The sequence below is a fragment of the Phalacrocorax aristotelis genome, chromosome 2 (assembly GCF_949628215.1).
Source record: "Phalacrocorax aristotelis chromosome 2, bGulAri2.1, whole genome shotgun sequence".
Taxonomy (NCBI): domain Eukaryota; kingdom Metazoa; phylum Chordata; class Aves; order Suliformes; family Phalacrocoracidae; genus Phalacrocorax; species Phalacrocorax aristotelis.
In genome coordinates, this window is record NC_134277.1 from 39,835,964 (window position 1) to 39,858,476 (window position 22,513).

Below are 22,513 nucleotides of genomic sequence, written 5' to 3' on the forward strand. Positions count from 1 at the left end.
TATTGTAAGCAGCACACAAACAAGTTGCCTATGCGCATGTTTCAAGTTGCTGTTTCTCTGATGACCTTCTTTCATGCTCTTTCATCTCTAAATTTAGGTAGCTACTAAAGTGGGAGTTTAGCAGATTCAGTGACACAGGAAACACTAATGCAGAGACTGTACATAATCACTCTTAAAAGAACAGCACAGATTATGAGACAGTGTAATTACTATTCCGTAGCCAAATGAAGTTTATTTTATGAAATTGCACCTTTCCAAGTCTAATAAACCATCACAGACATTCACTCAAGACCAACACATGCAGCACAAAATCAAAAGTATTATTTAAGGGCTGACACCCAGAACTCGGAAATCTCTTCACGTCAGGATTGCTGTATCCGTATTTGAACAGATAACATTGTAACTGCCAGGCACAGGTACACCTTAAATCTGAAATGTAATCCTTTAACAGCTGCCTCAGTGCCATCTAATGAGGGGAACATACTGGCGAATCACAGGAAACAGTTAAGAACGTGAAATAAAGTATTGAGATTCAGAAAAGTATAGTACAGATACTGGGACTGTGACTGAGACACAATGATACGACTATACCAAGTTTCGTGAAATTGCAGAAAAGTTTTACCACGTTAAATTCTGATTTGTTATTTTCAGATTCAATAAACATGGTAAAATAGGAAATGTTCGATGTTGTTTGGGTGAGATAAATGACAAGCAGTTTTATACCCTGGATCGTATATAGAAAATCTGATTAAAATATTAATAATCTTTGTGCTTATAAAGATAATAAGATAGTGTTAAAGTTTTTAGTCACCCTTGTTCTTAGAAATCATACTTCCAGTATTGTAGTCAGAAAGCTTTCCCTCCTTTTTGAGAAAACAGCACAAGCACAGCCCAGAAAATTTGTTCATTCTTTCTTTAATAAAGCGGGCTAGATATTCTTCCAGAGTAAAGATACAAAGTTCCACAACTAAATGAATACCCAGTCAAAATAAGATATTGCCTTTCTGCAGTACATACAACTGACATGACATGCAAGAGACTTTAAACAGTCGTAAATTACAGATGTGAGATAGAGTACAACAGTCTCAGTTACATATCTTAAACCCATATTAGTTTTCATCAGTAATTTGCAATGCACATATTTTTTCTATCTGATTATTGTTATTTATGAACATTATGAGCAGGTCATCTTTGGGGAAAAAGAATGATCTTGTATTTTAAATGACAATTTCTTTCTCTATACATTAACATAAGGCAAGACAGGGTGATGACTTGACATTTTGTCTAACTTACAAGTTTCTGACAATGACTATACAAAATTTTAACTGTCTCCGTACTGTGATCAAGTATCAGAGACAACATATGTGAGATGGGGAAGGACATGGTATAACCAAAGCAGATTCATTTACTGGAATTCGCTCCAATCTCATTTGTATAATCATCTCTCTGCTTCTGAAGATTTTTATCATATCCCACGGCATGACAGGCACTCAGCTCATCGGTATTCACTGATTAGTGAAAACTTGTTAGAAACTCCCAAAATCTTTATATACTTTTAGCACTGTTTTAAAATATGCAATATTAAAGATACAACTAACTTATAAAAATAAAAGAACTGTACAAATCACACTCTTCCATTGGCAATGAGACTGTTCAAGAAAATAGCAATGTGATCCCTGAAACAAACAACCAGAACAGAAATCAAAAGACTGATGCTTAAAAAAATAAAAAAAGAAGTAAAAACATTTTCCCCTGCCAAAGTACTAGAATCTTTGAAGGCTTATGTATCACAGAATATAAAACTCTCCTCTCTGTCCCCAGAATACTTCTTTCCTCTTTCCATAGGTACCTCTTGAACAGATTCCCCTTTGTTGGTGGTGTGGCACAAGCCTTGCTGAATGGGTTAAGGCTAGAAAAGCTTGAAAGACCTAAATAAATCAACAGCCACCTAATCCCCTGGCATTCATGCAAACTCAGGGAAATAAAATAAACCTGAAGACAGGCATGCATGCTGAATTCCAAACTGATTTTCTATGAAGCTTAAAATTCAACCAAAATAAACACCACTCCGAAATGTTATGCATTTAAGATCTTTCAGATCTTTCATCTAAACAGTCATCTGACTGTTCATATCGCTCTGTCACAGAGATGTATGATGCTATGCCTGCTCATAACATTCTAGCATTTTATCATTTTACAAGGCACAAATAATGTCAGAAGAACTACACGGCGGCTTTTGAATGTGTAAGGATACATCAGCTACCATGTAATTACACGCCAATTATCTCTTCATTGCAGTCACTGACACAGACCTTGTAAAATCTAAGACCAGCAAACTACATGCCACCTCACCTTTGGAATATGGTACTTAACTCCATGTACAATTACAAACTAAGCAGCAAATAACTACCATTTCTCAGCTCCATACAAACACAAGCTTTGCCATGCAATTATGAAGTTGTTGCATGGTACAGCGTATATGCATTTTAAAAGTAAATAATGCATTTTTTTTGCTGTTGTTATAGAGGGATTTTCTAGCATTCCCTCCTCAAGCTAGTTCTCCGTAGGTCCTACAAGAGCAGGCGTCCACTCACCACCAGTTTCTTTTTGTGAATTCCAACGGAGTTTAAAGGGATCAGCAGTACAAACCCCTCCCCCCTGTAACTACATGAAAAAACTGTGATTAGATGTACTATGTACTTGATGGGAAAGAAATACACTTTTCCATAGAAGAACAAGTTCTAGAGTTAATTAGAACTTTCTGTTGGTTAACGCTGCGGCACCAGTATGTTTTTCTTGACTAGAAATGTGGAAATTGTATAGCAATATATGTAAACAGAGTCTATAGAAGATAATAGTAACAAGACATAAAGTGCTTTTAATTATAAACATCTCATTTCACTTTGCACCCTTCCCTGGTAAGTTATCATACTCAAGCTAGTTTTAGTTCAACTGGCTCAGGTCTACACTATGAAATACTATAATTTCCCTTGCACCTACTCTTTTAACCATGGTAATCTCAATAAAACAAAAATGCCGGGTGTGTTTGTGTAAAAGTAGACAGATATAGTGAGGGAAAGAGGTGAACTGGGAACTCTCAAGAGGAAAAAAAGTAGGCAAACGGAAATAAGGCTCTGTTGTATAGGTCCCCATTCTCAAGGAATTTGTCACACATTCTCCTGTAAGACAGTGCTGAGGAACAACGACACGAACCTCTCTGCCTTGAACACACTTCAGGCTACTGCCAGATGAAAACGAAGATACTAGGATCCCTCAACTGAGAACAAGCTTACCGCCAGGATGATGCTCTTCATCTTTCTGACATACATTCCTTGCTTCTCTAATCACAGTCTCTGAAGAAACAGTACCCCTTCCTACTCAGAAACCCAGTCGAGCATATTTTGTAAAAGGATGATATTAAATCTAGCTTGCCTTTGCTGCTTCGGGTCTGATGCCAAGTATCTACACATTTCCTAATCCATTATGGTACCTAGCACATACTAGTCTATGTTTTGGGAAAGCAACAGTTCTATAGTAACAAAGCTCCTAAGTAAGATAACTCTATAACTAAGAATAACTGTATATTAGAACTGGGTTTTACTGGGTCTTTATTTAAGGCAGTTATTAAAAGGTGTCTACTCTTTTTGAAGAGTTGCAAATTTGTGGTCTTTTCTTTTTTAATTTTTAAAATTTAGGCTTTTGGCAGCTGAAATGGGTTACCTTTGTCTATTTTCTGGCCTTCCAATCCAAAGAACTATCCAGCCCGTGGAATCATAGGAATTTCAGCTGAGGTGTAACGACCCACCTCCCAAACTCTCCCAACCTGTTTCTTTAGAGGTCCAGTGGGCTGACAATAGCAAAGTCAGAATCTTTGCTGTTATTACTACTGTTGTCATCAGGGCTGGAGCTCAGGTTGCTGGAGGAGGCTGAAATGGAGCCCATCAGTGGGTCAGAGAATATCAAAGAAGAACGAGATGGAGCTTCTGGCTTCACTGCTGCCTCCTTGTGTGCCTGATGGGACTGCGCTGGCTCCGGGACAGCACTTCTACTTCCTTCCTCTTCTTTGGAAACCATAATATAGTCATCAGCACTCTTGCTCTCACTAGTGCTCGAATCAGTCGTAGTCTGTGAGACAACAGCACGGAAAGAACTTAAAGTTAGTATCAGCTTTACCACTTAATGAGGTTTATGATGCTTGTCAGTGTATGGGAATGGGATAAAGGAATAATCATTATCCAAAAGCCGAAACGCCAAAATCAAGAAATAAAAAAAAAAAAAGTGGGTATTAACTTTGGATGAAATAATTTATTTGTTTTTTACAAAAGCATAAAAGCTAATGCTCTAAAAATACATTATTGGGTTTAACAGCCTTACATGTTTCATCATCATAGTGCATCCATGTAGTGATCACAGCAGCTAGTCATCTAACACATACATTACAGTCGTGAAGATTTTCAGTAATTATATTCTCACTGCTGTCAGTTTTCTGTGGAATTCATGAAGTAGCACTGAGGAATTTTTTGCTGGTTTGCATGTACAATGGCGTTTTGGAGCTTGTTGGGAGAAGGGTTTGATATAAAGTTTCCTAGTAAAACCCTGACTTGCGGAACCTGAGCCGTACATAGACCTGTTTTAGTATACACCAGTTCAGGTTTGGCAGATCAGGGCTCCCAGGGCTTCTAGGCGTAGTGTCGTTGAGTGTTTCCTAACTCTACCAGAAAACAAGGGTCTGGGAATCCTTCTTCTGTCTGGTTAGACCCTGGGAAATGTGTGTCCCTGTGCACTCAGGTAGTAGATCAAGACTACACATCAGCATACCAGAAAAATCTCTACAAACTGGCAATCTTATATTCCAACTAGCCATATTCAGGAGAAATCCAGCTTTTCAACAGTCAGAGCTATATGTATCCAGAAGGGAGGACTGACGTATACAGCAGAGTGAGATTTCTCACTTGTCGACAACTGGCAGCCTATTAGCTTCTTGCAGCCCAAATGGACAACACTTTGTTTTCTTCTGCAAGAGATGCATTCAACTGCTATCCAGCACTCTGCTCCTCTGACAAGAATATGACTGCTTTCTTTAGTTGCTGTCACACAAAATATTTTCATCGTAATAATGAAACCTGCCAAGCAGCCTGTGGGGACAAGCATCCTTAAGTAGTGTGATATAGAAACCAATATATTTGATTACATTAATGCGAGACTGAGAAAAAGGAGAAGTAGAGGGGCAGCTGGGTAAATGTGTATGTCAACACATATGTCAACTACAAGCCCTTCAGCTGTGACTCTTCCACCAAACAAAAAATGTAAATTCACTTTGGGGTAAAAGAGAGATTGCAGGTATTAGAGACAAAAAGAAAGCAGTAACAAAAAAGAATAACAGGAAGAATCTCAATGAGTTAGAGCCTCAGCACAGTATATAAAATCGGAGTATGGAGGTCATCACAAGTATCAGCAAACCATAACTTGGGTTACAGTATTCATAGCCTCCAGCAAAACTTATTTTGCCAAATTTATTATAACAGATGAAAACAATTTTCTATTGCTCTGATTACTGATTATAGAGCAGAACTTTCTTGAAAGGGAACTCTAGAGTAGCTCAGGGAGCAAAACCCACCAGTGATTAAGAATGACTGTAATATGAAACGAGGGAGCTGGAAGTCTTTGGCTGTTATTTACGTAGTTCCAAATTGTTAAAAGTCACAAACAAGATAAATATCATCTGAATGTGAAAACATGTTGAAATACAGAACTGAGAGCTGTTCCCTTCTAAAACTTATATGAATGAGGATTCAAATATTTCCCTTTGCAGTAAATTTTTAAAACATCCTGGTTTTATAATTTATAATTTTTTTTTGTGTTACCTACATAGTATCTAGGTATAATACTACTATATTATTATCTAGGTATAACATTTTGTTTTGTAATTAACCCATTTTAATACTTTCTCATTCATCTTAAATCCAGACTATCGGTTACAATTTTAAAGGTCCCAACGTAAGACAGTTGTCAAACGGATAGAAATTTACTTCTATTAGTTTTTGATACTAATTCATTTTCCTCAGACGACTTAATAAAATTCATACCAAACCAAGCAGAGTGCTTTTAAAAATATCAACAACTATCCTGTGCTGAGTGCTATCAAAACGGATGTAAAATTTCCTGATCTGCACAGATCCAGGGTAGTTCAAATGTCAACAACTTCAAGCACTTTCCATGAAGTTAAAAACAAACAAATCTATCCTACAAGGAGGGATACTTCACTATTTAAGCACTTCTGAGCCGAGACACCATTTGTTACTAATTAGCCTTTTGCTTTCATCTGGCCTGTTTGAAATGCTGTCTTCATGAGCTGTCAGTCAATCAGCTGCCACCTCCAGGGGGTGAGGACACAGGCAGCGCACAACCACGGCTCTGCTCCACCACCGTGTTGGTGGTCGCCTGGTTTTGTAGGAACCCAATGCAGCCACAAGACAGGGTCAGGTGAGGCTTTTTTGGGAGCTCTAAATGCCAGGTGCAAAATTTCAGCACGTTGGTTTTCCCCGTGGACAACAGAAATATACATTTCTTTAAACAACCACCGTTGCATAATCCACCTGGCTTCTTTCCACACTTCTATTTAAAACCTCTCAGGGAATACAGTACAGTCTCATATTGCAAAATTATACATTTTATTATTCCAAGCTATCAGGATCACACTATTTCAGTCCTCGCAGCCCTCACATCCGAAACGGCTCCACCTTGCATAGGGCGACACAGACGTTACCTGGTGACACACTTGCCCAGTGAAGTTGGTATTTTCCTTGCTGGCACCCCCAAGGATGCTAACAGGGTGTCTCCCCTTTGGCAGTGAGCCCCAGCAGGGGCCCTCCATCATAAATATTTTGTGCTGGTGTTGCAATTTCCTAAATTCTGCTTCCAAAAATGTGCTCTTGCGCAGTTAAAAAAAGCATCCTGCCCTTTAATAAAGGGAAAGGAAAGAAAACTGCTCACCCCAGTTTCTGTCATTTACTGTTGTGCTTTGCAACACTACTTTTCATTCTACCCACAGTTTTTGCTTCAGTTAGAGAGACCTATAGCTCACCAAAGTATCAGAGAAACAGCAGAGCACAGACATTGACTCCAAAATGCTATAAAAGGGCTTCCTGTAAATGTTTGCCTATCCCTGGCATACATCGGTATTTTGGTACTGATATTTCCAGAGGTAAAATACCTCCTCCCTTTTTCTTCTGCCTGTTTCTGTTTCAGGAAACTCATGCTGACGTGAACCATGTTTTCTCCCATCTGCTGCCACTACTGAATAAATGAAAAATGACAGAATTATACTTCCAGTAGCTTTGAAAGTTAACAACCTTACGCCCGATGCCATATGGCTTCTCCAAACATTTTTTCCTGATGAATATCAGCTACTAGGGCAGGCTTATTTCAATTGCCTTCATACTGTGAATGAGTTAAAACTAACTGTAAGGATGCAATTCAACAAAGCTTAGAAGAACAGCGGCTCATTTTGCCTCCTTCTTTGAACAGACATAAAGGCAAGATAATGTGTTAATTATCATTCATTATTTAGCAACAGAAGCCTTCTGTTTGTCAACTGCAGGCTGCTACCAAAGCCAAACATTCAAAAAAATGCTCTATTTCTTTGAGCCTTTATCTTCTTTTTTTTTTTGCATTTTTAATTTTGCAGCTTTCCTTTCCAAAGAAGGGCTGTATCCTTACCCTCCTTTTCAGAAAGGGATTTTGAGGAAAAAAAGAGGAAGAACACTTTTGAAAAAAGTAAAGATGATAAATAATTTATATTTATATAACAACCAAGCACAAAAGACCAGATTTTAATCTCAATTATACGACAGCTACACCTGTAACTTTTCCAGCTGTCCTAGAAAATATAATTCCAGCAGAGAAAAATCTCTACAGTATAAGTCACATCAAACAGAATTACATGCATTACCAAAGTCACACAAAATGTAAATACAGTAGAATTTCTTTAGCAAGAACTGCATTAAGTGATCTAGAAGTGGTTGGAATTTCTAATCCCCCTGCAGCTCTCAGTAAGTACTCCCAGATTGACCCAGGGCACCAGTGCAGCCCATTTTCTTCAGCAGAGCTAAAAGCCTGGGCTGTGGCCCAGTTTGGGCCAACAATTGACCCCATCAATTAACAGCCGAGTGTCACAGCCCACTAAATTCAGCAGTGTTATTTTCCTGTGCTTTAATAAAAGGGCTCCAAAGCTTTCCTCTTTTTGTTTGATATTAGACACCTTGGTTAAAGATGATGGGCTTGGAAATAAGCACAGACCGCTGGGATACTAACAGTCCTCCTGGACTGCCATTTCTAACCCACATATTTTATTTTTCTTTTTCGTTCTGTTGTGCTGCTGCTCATTATCATAACTGGAGCTTCCAGAAGATAAAAGGAGAGGATGCTAATCCATATGAATGCACTGTACCTCCAAATGTAGACCATACAGTGCTGAAGCCTCATTAATGCTCTGCAGAAGCTCAGCTTGCACAACCTCTACTCATGCTGCTCGTAGTTGGATTACCAGCAGCCTCATGGAGTGCACAGAAATTGCGGGACCCACGGACACCTCTCAGCTCCTGTGGCTGGATGTATACCTTGACTACACCCTGTGGTGGGACCTCATTACATATCATCCTGCAGATTTCCATTGGAAAGAAACCTGCACAGACCAGGCTTCACCTGCTCCATTCCCAATACTCAAAGTGCAATGCCCCAGCGCCTCTGCTCAGTCACACATGGTTTAGACCAACATCTAAGTAAGGGCTTCTCCTGCGTAAGGCCTGCACGCACTCATACAGTGAGCTGTTATCTTATATAGCACTTTATCTTCCAGTTTCTAGAATAAATCCAAGTAAAAATAATTTAAATAGTAGTACCGGCTGATTTGGCAAGAAAGCAAAAGATACTTTGTATAAAATGCTGGGAGATAAAGGGCAAAAATAGGTCATTATACGACCACTCCAATATGATCCATCAGTTTAACCTATGCCTTTATTATGGCAGAAAGTAGAGATTAGAGAGACAACAGCTAAAGAAGCAATAAAAGCTTTCTAGCAAAGCTTTGCTCTTTGAACCTGCCATTACTAAATAAAAAAAAAATAAATCTCCGTATTGCTTCTAATACTGAAATACAGTTAAAGACAATTTTTTACATAGAGTGTGCCAACTCAAGAGGACTGTGTGTAATAAATCAAAACAACCCTGTGCCATTATTTGAAAATGAATATATATTTCACCTAGTTCCTAATTAAATTTGTCAAGAGTTAAACTGCAGACTCAGGTAGAATCCGAGGTGATAGTGCTACCACTGTTGATAATCTCCGTTTTTGGGGATGGACATTATCCATCGAATAGAATAATCACCAATGTCAATACCACTGTATCACATACAAGTGTATCAGTATCAGGGTGGCAGACTTAACTTTAGAACTCTAATATTGAAAATGATATAGACATGTGCATATACAAAAATACTTGTTTTTAAGACCACATTTGAGTCAGACTGAGTCTTAGACAGAGAGGGACCTTTTAACATGAAAGGAAAATACCTCTTTCTCTGTGTGAACTTGTCCTGTGACTGTATGGTTTGTATGTGAAAACATTGTTTACTGATTCAAGGAGAAAGTCAATACAATGGACTAGAAGGTAAAAGCAACCTCCTTGCTATTTCCTTTTGGCACTGGCCATGGATACACTGCAATGCAGATAATCAGCTCTTACATAATGGGATTCTGGAGGACAAGGACGATGAGAATAATCAATTGATATGAGAACATTTACCTCCAGTTTTTACATGTTTTTGTAGGAAATTAATACATGATTCTGTAATTCAACAATCTGAAAGAAGGAGCTCCCCGAACACTGCATGACACTTAAATATCTGTGTGTAGAGCATAAGGCTACAATAAAAATAAGGACAGTAGCTAGAGAGAAACTTTTAACCATGTCTCCATATGCACCAAGAAAGCTGGTGTGTTCCCATGTAATGTCTGGACATGCTAAAGGAAGTCTCAAAAAATATCAGCCTAATTCCATCAATGACCTGTTTGAGATATTTTATCTTACCTGTTGTCCTGTGATGAACTGTTGCTTTGTCATAACAGGTCCCTTTAGGACATCACCTGTCCCCTTGTTCTGACTGTTGGAACAGTAATGATCATCGGCTATTGTGATTTGTTCATTTTCTTCAGCTTCCAGCTGGCTCTGGTTGAAACGCAGGGAACCTTTCAGGATGTCCTTAATCTGTTGTTGAATGGGAGGGAAAAGAACGTCGATTAGAAATTTGGAGGAATTCTAAGTTTTCTAAAGCTTTGTGCAGCAAGCTTTCATACACCATTTCCCCAAAATATTTGCTTTGAAGAGGTAGGAAGCAAGTCAATATTCTTATCTATATTGGCTATAGATATAAGTATCAGTGACATGCGATTGTATCAGGGTCTGGAAAACAAGTATCCAAGAAATCTAAAGGGAAACTGTTAAGATTATTCCCTACCTCATTATAGATTTAACATATGTCACATTGGTCCTGATAAAATGTATTTTGAGGGAGCAGAGGACAGTATAATCAGAGCTACAGGTGCTCAGCAGCATTCTCATTTTATGCACATAGTATTTTTTTCTTTTAATTCAATGACATTCAAGTTTCACCCACATTTAAATAATGGGGACATAGTCATGATAATTGCCTAGCATGTACATTTTGCATTAAGAAAGGTGATGGTGCGGCTTAAGCCCAGAACCTGGTGTTGCACTGCCTCAGTTATGGTTTGAGTGCTCCAGAACTTTTCAGAAGCAAATACCATGCAACCCATTTGAACTCTTTATAGCTGAGTTTTACCTTCTAAAATAAAAGTAAACTGCAATGCTTGATGCATTAGTATTAGTAAAACAGTTACAAGACAAAACAGCAATATACAAAAAGAATAAAAAGGAGAAAAAAAGAAAGGATTAATAGCACTGAAGGATACAGGAAGGTTCAGTTAAGCAACAGTTATACCTGCTTCAAACCAGCCAAGGAAACCAGAATTTCATCTTCTTTTTCCAAGTGTTCTTGTAATATTACTTCCTGAATATTTCCTGCAAAATCAAAAGACAAAAAAGGTAAAAAGAGAATATTCCCTAAATAATCTCTAATGTGCTGTCAACTTACCGCTGACTTATGTTCTCACCACAAAATCCTGTGATCTGCGAATACAATTTCGCACATAGACCTAGAAGCTGACAACCTGGTTAGCTATGGAGGTGAGGCCAGCCCAAGCCTGGCACTGCTGCCAGGAGGCCTCCAGCAATGCTGTGCTGCTGCAGGCTTCTACTGCCCCAGTGTACCAGTGGGCTCAGGCCGCTACTGGCCCCTAGAAGAAAACATCAGCCTCTGTGGCTAACGGAGTTACATATAACTTTGAGCCTGAAAATGTTTTGGAAGGCACTCAAGAACATTTACAGGAATCTGATGCGGCTTGCAGAAAGGGTTAGGTAGGGTAGGAGCTCAGCTATCTTCATCTTGATCCTGTGGCCACTGCAGGTGCAAGAACCCTCTTCTTTATAAAAAAACTGAAAGTTTTGTTCCCTTTCCAATCCCTGCTTTTAAGTAAAAGATCTGGGGCTGAGCAAAATTTATTTGACAGAAGAGCAGTGCAGTACTGTCACTTCAGAAGACACCTGACTTCCATACCTACAGTGCTGTCCTCCAAGGATGCATTTCAATAATCTGGTATAAGGTGTTTGCAGAGTCAGGGCTGGAGGCTGCTAATGCATCTGAGCTAGAGCTGTGGTGATCTTCCCTGTGTCAGGGAAATCCCAGGCAATGCTGCAGTCCAAACCAGCCCCTAGAAATTATAGCTCCAATAGCTCTGCAGAGTCTTCAAACTCTGTCAGGTCCTTCCCCAGCCTCCTAGCTCCTACCTTCCTCCTCAATTCTTTAAGAAATCAGCAATGATTCCTAGTGCCAGATTTGCAGAATGAGATGGTGTCTGTCAACTGAAAATGAAAGGGTACTCTTTTGTGCCGCTCCTGTCCTTCATAGACAGAGCTGAGCCCAAATCCCTCAGTGACACTCATTTGGGAACAATGTTTTGCTGCTCATGAATATCTGTACCCCAGGTGCTTCACAGTTAGAGCTTTGTACCATTAATCCACACCTACATTGCATTTGCTTGTCTCTAAAAACATCCTACATGTTCAGGGCCTGAACCAGTGAAAAGCCAAAACTGTTGTCACAGATTATGCTGACAAGGACGAATAGATGACACTGCCAACTTTGACACAACATGAAGTTTCAAGTAAAAGCATTGAGCAATTTGGTGTAAGCTTTGTGTTTACAGAATAAATAGCAAAAGAATGAGACCTGGGAGACTGGACAAGAAGAAAGATTAAAAGCAGAGAGGTGGATTTAAAACCCACATATAAACACAGAAGTTTGAAATTGTGTGTGGGCCAGAAATCAGTAAAGTGTATAAATGAAGAATAGAAAGGGCAAAGAGGTGAAAGGATCCAAGCTTAACGACTAAATGAACCACTAAAGAAGCAATGTGAAGAGTAGAGTCTAGAGCAGTAGGTGACAAGAGTCCGTGAAAGATGGTGTAATCAAGGTCAAAAGCAACAGTGGGGGTTTACATTATTTAGCACCCATTATTTACCATAGTACAGTGGCAGTGTCCTGAAGCAATGAAGTCAAATGCAGTAAAATTGAAAAATGTCTAGCATAAATCTTATATCAGAAAGACACTGCATTATGAAGGTTAGAAATAATATAAAACTGTATCTTTTTGCAAATATGTAGCACCATGAATGGAGAGAAAGCATAATTAATTACAGATTTTACTTGCTTTTTTACATTTTACATCTAAATAGTCTAGTCTCTCAATTTGGTAAATAAAAGATACTAATATTTACTTATAAAATAACACTTTAGATCCTGATTTCTACTGTTAGCAAACAATGTATGATTTCCTACTTTTAAAAGGTTCAGAGCTCGAAACATTAGAAGTCCAAAGCCTTCACAGGCAGGAAAGCAATGCTTAATCACAGGCTGAATCACTGAATTCAACTGTCTTTTCCATTTTGCAGCATTAGAAAGAAAAGCATTTCTATAGTCTTTGATGCACACATAAGTTAAAACCATACATTAAAATACTAAGGTATGCATACTGACTAAGCAGATGGACAAAGAAAATAGTTCAAAACAAACCTCCAACCTGCTGAAGACCAAATGAAGGAAAACTAAAAAAAATGAGGAAAATAAGAGCGAGACAACAAAAGCTGAAAGGCATTCCACATGATGTGGAAATAATCTACTATTATTTCTGTTCTTTAGAGATGTTTTATAAGTCATTATTTAAAAAAAAAGAAAGGAAAATAATACATCATCGCTACAAATCCAGCTGTAACTGTGTTTGAAGAGCTGGGACACTGAGAAATTTCGAAGAACTTATGAATTGAACAATAACAGCCAGCAGTAAAAAAAAATAAAAATGTTCATATCATCACATATTTACTTTAACAAGTTTAATACCAGATTTTAATACTAGTTTCAGAGAAAAGAAGATTCAGAAATAAAAGGTTGGAAATATAGCAAAATTTTCTAATACTGAACTGTTGAGTTTCTCACATTCTTCCTTCAATTTGCAGCACCTTTAAAGTACAGTATGACATATGTCTTGGCTACACAGGGTCTATTATTTTTAATCTGTTAAAATCAATAAAATGAATTGTGGAAAAATTTCCACTTGGAGTTTGCTCTAAGACAAAAGTTTAGACTCAGAGAGCACACTTCTACTTCACCCAGAAAAATGGCCCAAGATGCAAATCACTGTAATAAGCCACTCTTCCCCACAGTAAGTAACAGTTGTAACACGAGGTCATAAATTGGGATGCCTTTCTCTAGTGCAATGAAACAGAATGAAGGTTTCCCTGTGGAGCTGCGGCGGAGCCGCCTTCTTCTAAATATGCCCTTGAACTGCACGTGGCTTCTAATCTACTATCCTCATCCCTTTTGAATGCAGATTTTATTATCCACCAAGTATGCAGTCCAAATTTATCAGTCCTTATTCTCTTTTCCTGGCTAATGAGTAGAGAGGAATTAACAAAAAAATCCTTGGACTAGAGCAGCATACAGGCGATGTGATTTTGCATGAGTGCCTCCTCGATCACATCCTCCTGCTGGGACCACTCTTTGCAATCCATGTGGACTGGAAGCAGAGGTGGGAAGAAGAGGAGGGATGGCAAGTGACTCACTACGTACCTCTGCAGCTGCACTACCACGAATGGCTGTGCCAGGGCTCAGCTGTCCTTCCCTGAGGGACTTTCAACCAAGCCTCTTCCCACTGTTGGGGGGGACCTCCCAGGGCACTCAGTTGCTGAGATGAACTGGGAAACTAAGCTCTCAAATGCAGACAAAAGCTTTTTATTTTACCTTTCTGTATCTGAAAAGATACCCTTATAATTGTAAATATTTTAAAAAACACTAGGTCTGTTTAGAGTGCTAGGAAGCATGAGGTATTGCTCAGCTGAAGGACTTTTACATTAAGCATTCTATTGTTCTTCCTTCATAGATGTTACCATATTTTGAGAGAAGTGCTTTGTGCCTATAAATGAACTGGCCGTATATTGATTTTTTTCCTTATGCGATGCTCTATTGCAGTCCCTCACAGCTTTAATGAATAAGTTTTTACAAAATAATAAACTTCTTTTTGAAATGCAGATACCAATTAGGAACTGAAAACACCTTCCTACCTGTAAAATAAATATTGATACAATGAATCAAAACCACTCATCATGTGATTTCTATGTTATTAAAAAACCAGTCCAGTTTGAGTCTATGCTATAAATATCTACCTTATTGGGATAGCTGTTGTCATTCAAAAGTTAACAAAATCCTATGATATTTAGGAGACTAAGGCTAAGGTCAAATATTTCTGGCTACCTTTTGTTTTGTTTTGTTTTTTTCTTTCACCATGATTGCATTTAGCTGATGCCAAATGCTTTCTGCAGAAAAAGAAAATATTTCTGTTTTGCTGAAGTTCTTACCAGAGGAAAACAAAAGGTGAATTTTGCAACTTGTCACCAGGTGGTGGGAGCATTGCTGCGAGATGTAGGAGATCCCAGACAGCCATTACGTGATTCTGGATTTGTTTCAACATAGAATCATAGAATCACAGAATTGTTTAGGTTGGAAAGGACCTTTAAGATCATCAAGTCCAACCATTAACCCAGCACTGCCAAGTCCACCACTAAACTATGTCTCTAAGCACCACATCTACATGTCTTTTAAATACCTCCCGGGACGGTGACTCAACCACTTCCCTGGTCCAATGCTTGACAACACTTTCGGTGAAGAAATTTTTTGTAATATCCAACCTAAACTTCCTTTGGTGCAACTTGAGGCCATTTTCTCTTGTCCTATGGCTTGTTACTTGGGAAAAGAGACTGACACCCACCTCGCTACAGCCTCCTCTCAGGTAGATGTAACAAACTTCTAAGTTCCACAAAATGAACTGTTAGACCCTAACTGTACTCTTGCCTCAGCCTCTGAAATACTGGAGCTGTAAAACCAGTTCTCTTCAGAAGTCAGCAATGTTATCCACTATTATGACTGCCCTCAAACAAGACTCACAACCCAAGGGATGCCTTTTCAATAATTGATTAGAATTAATTTTGGGTACTTGTTGTCAAATGAGCAGATTCATTTAAGTTTGATAAACAGTAGATCAGTAAATCAATAACCACTTCTCCAGTGAGACTGTGATCAGCTGCTGTGATACACTTTAAAGCCAACTATAACTAGACAGGAATAGCATGCAAATGATTGTATTCTTGTTCTTCTTTTCTACAAAATACAGAAAAACAAAGTATCAAGTAGTGATTTGGGTAGCGACAGGCTAGTTGAAACAGCTAAGAAGTTGGATGAAATGTATTTTTAATTTCTTGCTCTTACAGTTATCCCAAATTGTAAATAAGTTCACATGCAAACACACTGTAGAAGTATTTTTTAAAAAATCAAGATTTCTATTTCCTTACCCTAACTTAATTTCTAAAATTTAAACTGAAGACATGCTATCATCCTCTGTACAGAGATGAAAGAGGAAAATAATCCACAGCAGCTCCTAGGAGGAAAATTAGAGAAGGCTTATGCTCTTTGATGACTGAACTGCTACATATTGCATGATGGTGTGCGCAGTCGCTGCTGAGTTCCCTAGCCAGTGAAAGGGGCTATTCAAGACTTTCCTCTCTGAATGTGGAAACACTGTTAGGCTTGGCCTAATTATTTTAGAGGCTTATTAAGTAAACTAACTCTCACTGAAAATTTCGCATGCATTCAATACAGATTCTGCAAGCAACCCACCCAGAACTGCATCTAATGAGTGGGAAAACTAGCATTCTGTAGACAAGGTCCTCTCAGGCATCCCTTCATGCCCACCCATCTGGAAGACAGACCTGCACCTCTTCCCTTCCACCAGAGAAGTGGGAGATAGGATGAAGGCACAGCACGGACTTAACTTTATACTGACACAAAATCAGAGGAGATGAAGAAAACTGAACCTGGAAAGAACTTTAATGACCTTGTTCTCTTAGGTTCTTTGTTTTCTCCTCTACTGCTGTCTTTTAGCAGTGCACCTCTCTCCTAATGATTTCTATTTTAAGCCAGTCTCTGTGGGGCCTTTCCAGGAAGATGACTCCTGCTGAGAGGAGCTAACTCGAAATGGCTGTAAGCTTTATTATTAATTCTGCCTTTCTACTACTAGTTCCTGATCAATGACTTGTGAACAATCAGCAGTGCCAGAATGATGTTAAATAGACTTTTTCACCCTCGCTTTCCACTACTGAGAAGGCAGCTCAAACTCAGAATGTGAATGCAAATGCAAAAGTACCTTCTCATTGCCAAAGTAGGCAGCAGTAGGGGGAGAACCGAGTGCATTACTTTGCCTGCTTATTTTCTAAAAAACAGAAAGCAAAGAAATCCCAAGGTTCCCATAGATGCCAAATCACAGTCAACTCTGTGGACTCATATTCCAGTCGCTTTGTATGATTGTTTTTATGAAATCAGGGTTTACAGAAAATGGTTCCAACATTTCCTGCACAGTATACTAGCAACAGCAAGACTGCTTTATCAATAACATTAGAGGGCTGGGAATTTAGTTTCTGATAATCAATTTTCCCTCTTATAACAACATATACTTCTTTCCTACCTGAACTTGATTGGACTTTGAGCAGGAAAACATGCTTTCTCCTTAAAATTGGACCGAAAATCTAGAACTTAACAGTGGTTTGTGGCCTTTCTAGAAAGACTACACTGCCCGACATAGTGATATTGTGGTTTAATAATACAGCTCAGGATATTTCCAAATGCTGCATTTTTTTCCCCAGCATTAAAAATATTAATGAGAGGAGTTGAGTTTCCTTCTCAGAGTTTATGATCTAAGTGTTGATGAAGGCAACACCACTAAGTAGCCTAACTTTCATTTACCTATCTCATTGTGAATGTCAACTTGTATTGTAACAATTATGCATTACGTTAAAAGCATCACTCAGCAACATTTGAGTGTTAAAGAATTTAAAGATCTTAAAAATCTGAAGTATTACATTTTTTTTGTGAAGTATTGCATTCTTTAAACATTTATTTTAACATAAATTATGTATTTATAGATTATATATGTCTGATTCCAACACTTTATCAATATTTAATGTGAGGTAATGCTTGTGACATCAGAGAAATATGTGGTAAAAAGTCACCAAACATCAACTCAAAGGAATGCACAGCATCACAGACATACAGAAAATGAAGTTGCCAGGGTCACGAAGCTATTTTGTCCATCCCTCGCTCAAAGGCAAGATCAACTCTTAACTACGGACTCTAGTTTACACACGATAAGCAAATCATGCTTAACATATACCTTATGTCCACGTCAGTGCCAAGGTGTACCAGGACAAGAGTGTATTCCCAGACATCCTGTGCTTTCAAGGAGAATATACAAGAGTACAGACACTGTGCCTCCCATGGCAGGTGATCAGAGCACGCTCCTCCTATCCAGAGCTAATTTTTTTTGAGAAATTTTGCCCCTGATGGTGATAGACTGTACAATCCCACACTCCTTAAAGAATGTACAGTGCTGATCATTAAGACAAATGACATCTGTGTAGTAGCTATTATTTCATGTGCTCCGTATTCCCCCAAATACATTCTGCTCACTAAAACTCTTTACCCATGAGTGCAAACACCTACTAGGACCACCAGCCTCTGAGCCCCTGCAAGCAACATACTTTTATTACAGTTCAAAGCAAGTTTTTTTCTCTCTCTCCTCCTGCAGAATTGCTTTTTTCTTGTTGCTGTTTACATTCAGTAGAAATAGAAAAATTACTCTGGTGTGAGGTGACAAGCAAAAGAGAATTTGTAATGCATAAGTGACAAACATAACAGCCAAAGAAATTGAAACCTTTCCTAAGGGGAAACTATACATTTTCACTTCCTTTTGATCTAAACTCTTCCTTCATACTGCAACATATTGCAGACATTACACCTTAAAATTGCGATGGTTGTGTAAGAGACGGTTATTGTAGATCATGTAGGGATTTTGAAAATGTAAGGTTTTCTACTTCTTGTATGGCTGAACTCATTAAAACTGTTTCTGATTTTACAAGCAGAATGATTTACTCAAATACCATTGTGGTAAATGCTACATAAAAACCTGGATAGATTGAGAGTTTTGAAAGCAAACATCCATAAATGCCTGAAATTCCATTTAAAACATTCTTAAGGGATTTTCTATGATGCATATCATATATAGAATAAATGACAACAATCTGTGAGAGCCATTTTTAAAGCTTTCTATGAGATCATTTTTGCCAGTATAGAATTATGTTATCTCGACCTGTGTTAATAAATACTTCAGAATATATAACTATGTATTTTCCTTTAATTGATCATTATTTAGGGTTTTCTTCATATCTGTATGAAAAACACTGTTGCAGTGATTAGTTTCTACTGTGCCGTTAACCCTAGTGCTTATGGTGAGGACCTATGGAAACAATTAAGCACAGACATTCTTTAATGCCAGTTAGCTTTAGTGTTTGACCTGTGTGGAGAAACTCACGTGATGTTAAAGCATTATGTGGCTGGTTATTTCTGCAAAAATAGTATAGCCTGTTGCATTTTATGCGCTTTCATCGTAAAGACTTTATTATAAAGGCTACTGTTGCATACTTTATTCTTGAAAGGTTGAGGGTCAAACAACGTACATTAACTCCTTTAGACAAATTCTACATTTTGGATCAGGTACATCAACATTAAGGTGTTTAAATATTTACCTGGTTAACTGATATTTAATAACCATAACTGAATAACTTGCATTAAGGGTGTGTGTTGAGTTTAGTCTGACTATGTAAATAGTGACATACTGGACAATTATTGGTTAAAATATTGTAGGCAAAGTTTAGTTTACATTTCTCAATTTAAAAACATTCACCCTTTTATCCACACTTTTCTGTGCTATGAAGCTGGTGAAACTGTGCTGACATTCAGAAAAAAAAGGATGCTGCAACTTATTTCAGATTAAAATCTACAGAGGACCCACGATTTAAGTCTTGGATAGTTTTTGTTTCTTCTGAGGTGAACTGAACATCAATGGAGACAATTGATACTGACACAGGAGATAATATATACATCCAATACATGTTACTAAAGTAATTATTGTGGCTGCTGCACAGTAAATAGCATGTTTGCTACTGCCACTCTAATCTGGAAGAAAATCTAAAGCACTGAAACTAGAGACTACTCTTTATTAGGAAGGAATACGCAGTTTGAAACAAGTGCTGTCGATTTTCAGGGAGAGTGCACAAAGAAATTATGAATGCTCACCACAACTATAGGACTTTCCGTTCTCTTTAAGGACAGGGATTGATATAGCAAAGACACTTACATGAAATGCCATCTCCAGGAGGCAGAGAAGAAGGAGTGGGGCTGGTTTATAAACCTCACTGTATTATTCAAACTATTTTGTGTTAATTACTTGTGTATTGTATAACTTTTTTTTTGTGATTTTTTGAGACTTTTATGATTACCCTTTGGTTATTCCTCCATTTAAGAAATCTCAGTCTATTAACTATATTTTCTCTGTTCATTACACACTTTTGTTTCTAACCTATGGCATTTCTGTAATAGAAGAATGTATTAGCATCAAACATGCAATGAGGAGATGGAGCAGTACTCCTAAAATAGGTATTACGCTATTAAAGACTTTTTAAGTACCCATGGAGTGCCTTTGGGTTTTGTGTAAGATGACTGAGAAGTTGGGTGTCAGAAATGAATGAATTGCTTGTTAGAAAAGCCTGCAATTTACACTAGTTTTGACTTAAACTAGTTAAAAAAGAAAAAGACATTGTGAGCCCTGAGACGTATTTGTACCACTTATTCAGAAGTCCTTAGGAGTGGATTACTGACAGTTGTGCTGGATTTGTGTCGGGGTTATAACTGAAAAGCACATCAACCTCAGCTGTGAAGTGTGGCTACATTTGCATTTAAAAAATTAATTAGAAACGCATGTTAAAGGAAATCCATTTTCCTCCGTTTGCCTTAATCTTGCTCCCTGAACTTTTGAATACACTTTTGTGGAGTTTTGATAAATGTACTGATTTTCTGTTTGCTACCTCTGTACAGTTTTGAGTCATGCTGCTGCTCTGTTCTGAAGATAGGGACTTTTCCGTGTCACCTGGTCCATCTACTTATTGCAGTCCTCTTAGTGAAAACAGTTGTCTGGGATCATTCAAGTAACTCTGTGCCCTCCCTCTAATGATGACATGTATTCTGAACATGAAAGGCTGAATAAAATGTGAAGAGCAAAACAACTGTATCGTATATGCATGCCCCTGCTCACCTGGCTGGTTACAACACAGCTATAATGATTTAGATTAAAGGTTGATCTTGAAAAATATAATAATAGGCAAAACAGAAACTATGGTAAGGTTCAGCTATAGTAATACCAAAGATCTTTATGGAAATAATGGGGAAATTAACAATTCAGTCATGCCAGAAGTTAGCTTCTGCCAAGGTTTTATTCCTCTAAAGCTGACATCAGAAGAGAAATCACTGCCTAAGAGATGCTGGGAAGGAAAGGATGGATTGTCAGCAGCAGGGAGATGTTCATCACCCAAATGGAAGGAAGCAAGGAGCTGATGGAAGTAAACACTGTGACAAGAATTTGCTGAAACTTATGGAGAAAGGTGCTAATTTAGGTAATGATGGGGTGCATAAGTATCATCATTTTAACCTGCTTTTCATCCAGGCTGCCAGGATGAAAGGATTTGTAGGGGCTTACCACAGTTGGACTTTCAGGATTGGCACAGTTGTTGTAGAAAGGAAGTAGCTCTCTATCAGCTGAACTGTGTGTTTTTGACATTAAGAGCTACCCTCAAGGGACAAAAAGGTGGTTTAAATTCATGGTGCATGAAGAATTACACTTTTATTTTTCCTACATATATATTGCAAGACCAGAAGCTAATGTCTGAAAGTTATGCTATACAAGAAGTACTTGTTTCCCAGTAACCAGTCCTGTATTCAGCTTAATAAATTTGTTAATGTTCTTTCTTTATAAGCTGTTTTTATAGGTTATTTTACATCATTATTCTTAACCAAAGGGGCAATCCCCCTTAGCCTCATGGGGCTGCGTTTGATGTAGCCTTTTTTACTTACAGCATTTCTAATCACACTGGATTTATAAACTGTGGATTATGTTATTTATGTGCTATGCATAAGAGAACTAATTTAATGCACTTACTACCTCCACAAATGATAAAGTATTTCATTTCAACCCAGGGCAGCAGAATAATTTCCATTTCGTTTTATCCTTACAAAAACGTCATAACCTTTCATCTCATCACATGATACATAAAACGAGAATTCAGTACATTCTTGCATACATTTTACAAGTACTGCATCCAGATCTATACTGGGCAATATATCATCCCCTAAATAATGAACAACTAAGTCACCTTTCTCCTCTCCCTCCCCCACTGCAAGTGATCTTTATAATGAAATGCATCCTTGTAACAATTGCATTCACTGTTAAAGGAGGGATGGATGAAGTCAGTCTAATTAAGCCTTTAAAGGTGCTATTTATTTCACACAATAACTAAAATTATACTAGCAACTATATCCTGTGAGTTTTTATTCCTCTATTTTTGTATTTTTCCTTCCTTGCTTATGGTGTTTGCAATAATCAAAGTAGAAATTGGCTTTGAACTGTGTTTAATGAGTCTTCTAAATAATATTTGTCTGGGAGATGTCAGGCAGTGTAAGTGTAAGTGAATCTTACAACTCCCTGCGTTGCCTGATGGCTGTGGCAGGGACATGTCCTGTGATGCCATCCAAGGAGCTCTCAAAAGACTAGCTTTCATTTTTACATTACTGTGATGCCATAACTTCTGGGCATTTTGTGAATATGTACAGTTTTCTACAGGCTACCTATGAAAGCTGAGAGCTGGCATGTCATTTCAGTGGTAG

General features: G+C 38.0%; 1 protein-coding gene across 6 annotated transcripts in view; it reads right to left on the bottom strand.

Annotated features, from left to right (window-relative positions):
- Positions 1-895: 895 nt before the first annotated feature.
- TBC1D5 (TBC1 domain family member 5) overlaps positions 896-22,513 on the bottom strand; it is a 321,595-nt gene continuing 299,977 nt past the window's right edge. For all 6 annotated transcript variants that reach the window (XM_075083197.1, XM_075083195.1, XM_075083192.1 and 3 more), the window contains 3 exons: positions 11,021-11,100; positions 10,090-10,266; positions 896-4,125 (listed from right to left, as the gene is read on the bottom strand). In XM_075083197.1, the coding sequence (XP_074939298.1) occupies positions 3,832-4,125; positions 10,090-10,266; positions 11,021-11,100 (551 nt within the window). In that variant the 3' untranslated portion in view covers positions 896-3,831. The remainder of the gene's footprint in view (positions 4,126-10,089; positions 10,267-11,020; positions 11,101-22,513) is intronic.